Below are 9039 nucleotides of genomic sequence, written 5' to 3' on the forward strand. Positions count from 1 at the left end.
ATATATATATATATATATATATATACATATCCACACATAAATATAGATGCATATAAGCATAGGTATATACGTGTGTGTCTATACATGTATATGTGTGTGTATGTGTACATATCTACACACAAATGCCTATACAAACACATATATGTACCTATATTCGTACACAAGTATGCATACCTATGTATAATGGTAGTTGTGTGTGTGTGTGTGTGAAGCAAATATATAAATTATAAACTAAATAGGCCAAGATAAGTGAATGGAAACAAAAGTCAAGATTGAAATATTTACTAAAACCTCGACTTCACTCTCTTTTCGCATCAATATATCTTGCCTTTTATGAAAATAGATTGATACTCTAAGATGTAAAAATATAAACTAGAAAGATTTGATGTGTTTCTTCTCTGTAATTATTATTTTTTTTTCTGTAGAGGAAACGTGATCACTTTATTACGGCAGCGGGATATAAATTAGTTGCCCATAAAACTTAATTTCAGTTTGCATGTTCCCCTTCACAGTCACTCAATCATTAATCATTAATGGTATCACTCGCTCAATCATTAATCATCAATGGTATTACTCGGGAAACAATTTATATGCCTGCACCCTTTTACACTCGCACGTTCATTCAAACGGTGTATACATAGAAATAATTATATCTAAATATGTGTACGCACACGCGCGCGCGATTCTGTTATCTGAGCCTGAACGCGTCAAGTTTCTGTTAGAAGCCTTCGAAACAATGATGTCGTCCTTTATTTACGTGTATACATGTATACATATTGTATATCAAACCCAAGGAGTTTTGTTCATTTGCATTATTGTTTGTCTCTACATATGTACATGTACGTATGTGTATATACATATTGATGGATGGATGCATGCATGTATTCGTATTTACATATGGATGGATATATTCATGTATATATACAGATGGATGTATAAATGTGCATATACGCATGGGTGTATAGATATGCATATACACATGGATGGATGTATGTGTATATACACATGGATGTATGTATGTATGTATTCGTGTATGTGTATATACGTATGTATGCATATATGTGTGTATACGTATGCATGTATGTGTATATACGTATGTATGCATGTGCATATACGTATGTATGCATGTGCATATACGTATGCATGCATGTGCATATACGTATGCATGCATGTATGTACATATACGTATGTATGCATACATGTATGCATACATATACGTATGTATGCATACATGCATGTATACGTATGTATGCATACATGTATGTGTATGTATGCATGCATGCTTGTGTATGTACGCACGTATGCAAGTGTATATGCGCATGTATGCATGCGTATATACCTATGTATGCGTGTATGTATGTTTGTGCATATACGTATATAGTGTCTCTCTACCAGCACGTGCATTACTTCCTCCTGAATGTCTCTAAAAAAACGGGGAAATACATCGAAATAACCAAAGATTGAATTGTCTCTGAATGAACTACTATGTAGGATAAAATTAATATATTGCACAAAAGAATTTTCTCCGAAAATTTGAGTTTTAAATAATGTATTTAAGTTTTCCGACAAACTCTCGTGTTTACAAACTTTTCAAAATATAGTTTTAGCTTCCAGTTACATGGTAGCGTTTGCTTTTTTTATATTATTAACGTTGACAATCTTATGTGTGCAATTGTTGTTTAATTAATTATTGGAAGTTAGTAGATAGCGTATTCTTAAAGTAAGCTTAGTTTTAGTTATTTACTTGTTCGACATTATTGCGTATGAGATAAATATAACAAGGAATAAACCTGATATCTTTTGTTGTAAACAAATAGACTACATGTTTTTCAGGCATTTTCAGACGAAGCACAATAATTTCACGAATTGAAAACGGAGATCTTAAATCGTTTTCTTTACGTCTACAGAAGATTTCAAGAAACCAAATCTACAAGCACAAATCGTAAATCATTGGTGAACATAGATCAAATTGGAACCATAACCTGAAAAGTTATGCTGATATCTTTATTTATTTATTTATTTATTTATTTCCCTTTATTTTTATTTTCCCGTCGGAGATACCTATCGGTTTAGGTTCACCTCGCACAATTATTTTCCTCTCACTCACACTCTGATTCTTCTTCTCTCAACTCCCTCTCTCTCCCTCTCTGTGTCTGCGCGCCCGCATATATTTGTTTCCACACACAGAGTATACATTTAAAAGTATATATCTGTAGACATATTTACGTGCTTGCATATGTACGGAAGTACATACATATAGATCTTCCGGGTGAGATTCTTTGTCTATATCTCTCTTCGTATAAGCTTACGTTTGTGTAGATATACACACTCACACACACACACAAATTTTTGCATATACAACTCCCAGCTTACCTAAATGTGGGTGTCCCAGTGAAACCTCCAAAAGGAAAGAAGAAACTTTGGAGTAACACCGAAGATGTCCAATGTAGGCAAAAGAAATATCGGGTATAAAAGGAGATATATACGCAGATTTTACCTGCTAGGTAACTACTGGCATGGAGAAGATGGCACAAACTATCATTTTGTACATCAAAAGTGCTGCCAAAATTGCATGGATCTAAATCAGGACTTTTTTCCAGGAGGAGGACAAAGAAGAAGTTGCACTTTGTCTGCTCTTAAAAGACGATATGCAAGCATACTTCCTGCTACTGCAAACTGCTAATTTCGCCTAAATGTGAAAATAGTAGCAGCAGGACAAAAACATATTTTGTACATATAGTAGCTGACGTAGCTACGGCAAGCAAAGGCTTGGAACCACGCAAGGCGGCGAGCTGGTAGAAACGTTAGCACGCCGGACGAACTGCTTCGCGGTATAACGGCTCTGTGAATTATTGTGAATACGGTTGTGTTATTTGGGAAAACTGTCTCTTGTGATTTTTGGGGAATTGTTACGGTTACGTTTCACGTGAGCTGCTGCATTTTTTCCCAGCTATGGCGAATAGTAGTGTCTCCAGTATGGAGAGCTACGCCAAAGCTACTGCGGTGAGGAAGCCAGTGCCGCTAGAAACCAAGTTAATCAAGTTGGATATGGAGGAGGTGACCAGAAGCAGGAATTTGATAGAAGTTGAGAGAGACTCATACAAATTGTGTCCCCCAAAAGAGACTAAAGTAGAAAAAATTCTGAGGACAGTTGTGCATCGTACACAGGCTGTCGAAACCTGTAAAATTGAAATGGTGACGGAAGAGGAAATCGAGGAGTGCCTGGGTGAAATTGTCAATGAAGCCACGTACATCAACAGAGGAAGAAAGTTCGGTACGGTAGAGGTTGGGTTTGCCACCATAGAAGAGACAACCAAACATGCGACCAATATTTTAAGAAATACAAAAATAGGATTACTACCAAGTTATAGAGGAAGAAGAAGTGTGAGAATACGTATTCCGAGAGTGCCACCAGAAATTAAGCCGGAGTAGTTGGTTGCAACAGTGCTAGCTTCAACCAAGGAGGAGCCGGAATTGGGACCAGTGGCGAAATCAAAAGTGTGCAAATGGTGGGGATTTGGACTCGAAATGTGGCTTTTTGCCACATTCGAGGACATAGAAAGAATTCCCTACCAGATAGAAGTGGAGGACGAGAAAACGTTAAATGTAGTAGTCGAGGGAAGAAAATCAAATTGTTATATATGCGGGGAGAGAGGTCATATAAAGACCAAATGCCCCCTATATGAGTTGCCACAGCAAGAGAAAGCACAAACAGAGGAGGAAATAATTGTAGACCACACTGCGGAAATAAAAGAGAGACAGAAGTGTGAAACAGAGAAAACAAAGGAGAAGAACGAAAATGGAGCTACTAACCCTAAAAAGCGAAGGAAAAATAAGTCAAAGAAACGGTCAACAGAAAACAAAAAAGAGATAAAAAAGCCAGAAACTAATAATGTACAAGAAGAGGAGGAGAGAACGGATAAAGATGTGAAATAGAAGGGGGTTTTGATAAAGTACGAGAATTGCGAGCAGATGGAGAGATAAGTCGAGAAGTTGCAGGAAGCAATAACAGTGAAAATTCCCGAGAAATGTGCTGAGAAATGCATTATGATACAAGAGAGAAACTTCTGGGAGTACATAAAAGAACTTGGGGAAAATTTAATAACGAAACGGGTATGGTTGGTGGAGACACCACCCCCTAGAACTGATTATTTGCAGTTGTTAAAGACGGACGTAACCATGATTAATGGAAGAAAGGTAACGCGAGTGTTTGAATTTTTTGAGGTACAAAACCGTTAAAATGTTTACATGACGTTGAACGTAAAAAAGTGAAAAACTGGATAAATGTAACCACCCGATCGAGTGTTCATTGCGCCTCATTTTTTTTCATTCTTGCATATTATCATTTTATTTTAATTACCCCGATTTTATGTTTGCGTTTTGTACGGTCTTTATGTTTTGTGATGTCTTAAAAATTCTTTGTATAGCCCTTTATGGGTAATAAAGAAATCGGTATTCGTCTGCTGTTACGTTCTGAGTTCAAATTCCGCCGAGGTCGACTTTGCTTTTCATCCTTTCGGGGTCGACTTTGCTTTTCATCCTTCCGGGGTCGATAAATTAAGTACCAGTTACGCACCAGATTTTATGAGGGGTGCTGAAAAGTTGTTGGCTTTGAGTAAAAAGAATCAAATAATTATGATTTTATTCAACATATTCCCCTCTCAGATTTACACAACTATTGCAGCAGTACTTCAGTTTTATAATCGACTTAATTCCTTTGTCTGTCCTTGTTTGTCTCCTGTACGTTTAGCCCCTTGTGGTCAATGCAGAAATAAGTTGACAGATACAGGGGTGGCCACTACTAACATCCACACAGGCGTCACGCCAATATTTCTAGTAAACATCGGCACCGGATTTATCTACCAGCTGTAGATCAAACTATATGGTATGAATGGTTGAGCAGCGGGTTCTAGGACGTGCATTGTCCTTATAATATAATTGCACAAACGTATCAAATGTGAGCAGACACCCTTATCATATCGTTTTATCTAATGCGAACACTATTTGGTGCTTCAAACTTGCTAATGTATTCTGCATAATACCATTATTTCGTTTCCCAAAATGGCTCTTTCAAAAATGATGCCGTCTATTTGTTTTTGAGATGTCTATTTAAATGGATTATGGTGGATTGCTGTCTACTTCAAAACAACATTCTGGTTGAGAAGGATTTATAAAGCATCGAATATTTAAAATATATGCATATGTAGAATGTTATATGTATTTACTTTTATTAACGGATTATTATATTGCAAATGTGTTACTTTGTTCTTATTTCAATCTTTCTTGAACATCAATATTTCAGTCACAGCAATATTTATATAATATGGTTCTGAAAACAATGTATATGTATTGATAATCAGTTAGAATTATAAGTGGGTTTTTTTTTTTTACATATGCTTCCTAATTATATATTTTTCCCCTATTTCCCTGTTTTAAATAGATCATCATTAATAGGATTTCATTTTAATGAGGGGTGCTGAAAAGTTGTTGGCTTTGAGTAAAAAGGATCAGTTAATTATGATTTTATTCAACATATTCCCCTCTCAGATTTACACAATTATTGCAGCAGTACTTCAGTTTTATAAGCTCTGTAAAAGAACTTGGATGGTTGGGCCTTCAACCAGCTCTTTCACGACACCCTTAAAGCCAGGAACGTTTCAGCACCCCCCTCTGGAATTAAAACAAAAGATAGGATTGTAGTAGAGCCTGAGAACCACAGCAACAGCAAATATTCACTATAGAAGAATAACTTTTAACGTTGTTATATTTTCAGATCCCACTGAAATTCTATAAAACTTCATAATAAAAAGAGCAAAGCAGAAAACAGAAATTTCATTATCAAAACTGAAAATGAATTTGACAGCCGGTGAATATTCGGACATTTACCAAGGTGGAATGTATGATTACAGTTATGATCTTTATTTCTACGAGGACCTCGAAAAGTTGAGACTTCCTGGAGTGCAAGAATCTTACTTCTGTTTAACAGTCACAGTTTACAGTTTAACATTTTTACTCGGATTACTGGGAAACTCGTTGGTGATTTTTGCCGTGTGTGGCGATCGCAAGCCACGTAGTGTAACATCTTTATTCATGGTTAGTCTTGCCGTTGCTGATTTGATGTTTATACTGGTGTGCACACCTTATGAATTGGTACGTTATTTCAAACCGCACGCAGAGGGTGGAGCACCAGTTTGCAAATTAGCATCCTTTGTGGATATGCTGTCAGCAGTTGCCTCCATTTTGAACTTGACATCAATTAGTGTCGAGAGGTAAGTGACACATTAACTCATTCAATGGATCAGTACTATATATTTTTATATTTTTCTCGGGCTTGTATTTAATATTTATTTTCAGGCCAGAACTCAGTGTGAATAATAATCGAAGACGTTCAAACTATACTAGAGTTAGGGTTACTTTATTTAGTGTTTTCTATTTTACGATATTAAAATGTTATTTGGGTAAATTTTGACTGCTAACTTTAGCATTAAGTGGGACTGTGCAGATGCCATTTACCTATTGTTAAATTACACGACTCGATTACATTTTTTATAACGGATCTCCGTCGTTTGACGATTCATTTGTGTGATCAACTAAATAACCAGTACCAGAATTAACACTGAAGGACATTACATTTAGTGCGAAAGGCCATTAATACTAGTTTACATAAAATAAATTTTGACGAATGGTGTTACTATTCCGACTGGTACGCTATTTTTTTCCATAATAAACCACCAGAACGAACAAACACAAATAGCATTCTTTCCAACTTTACAGACCGCATTCGTAATGATCCCAAACATAGATCACTTGCGCAACGAAATTATCATAGAATAAAAAGAGACCTGGACATGTGAGTGACACGATCGCTTAACACAATCACTAAACCTCACAGTATCTTTCATCCACACGACCAACACCATTCTAAAAGGCAACTTTTCCCTAATCAATCTAGTGAAACTTTAAAAAAATGAAGCACAATTACGAAAATAATAGTAGCAGCAATAATCTTGTTAGTACATATTAATGTCATGAGATGCATTTCAATACAGATGAAGGTAAACGAAAAATAATCCAAACACTGATCGTGTCTACCACTTTTGACTTCACTGTGGATACCAGCGGATATATACAGCAAATCAAAAAAGACATGAAGTTAGTATAATATTATTATACTTCTATGCTGCATCTGGTAGTATTAATTACTGCATAATATGTCACACATTATGTTACTAAACTAGATAGCGCCATAAGATATCTATACCTTTGTGCTATATTTTCATGTTTTGAGTATTCTATATCATAATAATAGTTTCTATTATAAGCACAAGGACTGGATTTTGTGGGGAGGGAGACAATCGATTACAACGACCCCAGTGTTTCACTGGTATTTAATTTATCAACTCTGAATGGATGAAAGGCAAAGTCGAACTCGGCAGAATTGGAACTCAGAACGTAGCGACGAGCAAAACACCGCTAAACATTTCGTCCAGCGTGCTAAGGATTCTGCCAGCTCACCGCTTTCAATAATAACAATGATGATAATAATAATAATAATAATTATCCTTTCTACAACAGGTATAAAACCTGGAATTTTGAAGGGATAGAGCTAGTCGACTACATCGACCCCAGTGCATGACTGATACTTATTTCATCACTGCCCAAAGGATGAAAGCTAAAGTCAACCTCGGCAGAATATGAACTCAGAATGTAAAGACGGACGAAATGCTGCTAAGCATTTTATTCAACGTCCTAATGATACTGCCAGCTCACCACTTTAATAATAATAACGATAATACCGTCAATGAAGCAGCTCATACAAAAGCAATGAATGAATTCTGACGGAGTATTGGTGGGTGTATACGGTAGAAATTTAATGCTTGACAGTATTTTAGTTTCATACCGCCACGTTGTCAGTGGAAATGAGCTAGGGTGTGTTTTGTCGGTAGGCAAATGCCACACTCAAATATTTCTCGACTTCAGAAACCCGTGAATTTAGGGAACAAGAGTGAGAAAGCCTTTGGCAAAAATCATGCTCCCAAACCACAAGTTTCTGAGTTCAGTACCCTTGCGTGGCAACATGGGCAAGTGTCTTCTACTATAGCCTCGAGCAGACTAAACCCTTATGAGTGGATTTGGTAGACGGAACCTGAAAGAATCCCGTCGTGTGTGTGAATAAATATATATATATATATATATATATATATAAATCAGTATGTGTTTGTGTTTTGACTAACACATACATTTCCACAATTCTCAACCGATTTTCACCAACATTTACACACACACATTACTTATGTTCCAAGGATGGTCATGGACTATAACATATTGTCCAGAGCTCCCACGTAAATGGACAAACCGGGCAAAGAGGTGGTTTACACGTTTTTTTTTTCTAATTCGTTGTATGTAAATAGGTTTTCTAAGTAGGGTTTTCTATACATTTTGAATCTATATGGTCGTATATTGGCATTAAAGAATATTTTTTAGTCAGTTTTCACATTTTTTAAATTTTTTATTTGTATGTTGTAATTGTTTATTATTACCTCGTTAGAGAGTATCATCAAAGTGATAGGATTTTGTCTATTTATTTCGAGTGTCCACCTGCGACGGTGATTAAATTGACTAGGAACTGTGTATGCGATGAATATCCAATAGCAATCAATCTTAATCTCCATATTTAAACTACATCAAACTTTGGAAAGCTTACCTTTACCTATTCTGAGTTACTTGAAAGGTGATGTACCCTTTCTTCACTTCTATTAGTCGATACCTTTGTTTACCTACCGATGCGTTGTTTCACTTTAAATATGCTTATTTACTCATCCATTACGATATTTCTAACGCAACATTTTTTCACTGCGAACTGCTAAAGATTCAAAGCAGCATTCGTGAACTGAAGTCAAACTCTTCCCGTTGTCATTTTTCGTTACCTGAAGTCAATTTCAGAGTGGTCGTACAGTGTACGCACATAGCAAATATATTTTTTTAACTCTACTTTTTCAAGTAGATATAATATTGCCATTTTTAAAGTACCAATCATAC

General features: G+C 36.0%; 1 protein-coding gene across 1 annotated transcript in view; it reads left to right on the forward strand.

Moving 5' to 3' along the window:
• LOC106872657 (QRFP-like peptide receptor) overlaps positions 1-9039 on the forward strand; it is a 199243-nt gene that overhangs the window by 64281 nt on the left and 125923 nt on the right. The window contains exon 2 of the mRNA XM_052970648.1: positions 5774-6269. Within this exon, the coding sequence (XP_052826608.1) occupies positions 5851-6269 (419 nt within the window). The 5' untranslated portion in view covers positions 5774-5850. The remainder of the gene's footprint in view (positions 1-5773; positions 6270-9039) is intronic.

The sequence above is a fragment of the Octopus bimaculoides genome, chromosome 9 (assembly GCF_001194135.2).
Source record: "Octopus bimaculoides isolate UCB-OBI-ISO-001 chromosome 9, ASM119413v2, whole genome shotgun sequence".
Classification (NCBI taxonomy): Eukaryota; Metazoa; Mollusca; class Cephalopoda; order Octopoda; family Octopodidae; genus Octopus; species Octopus bimaculoides.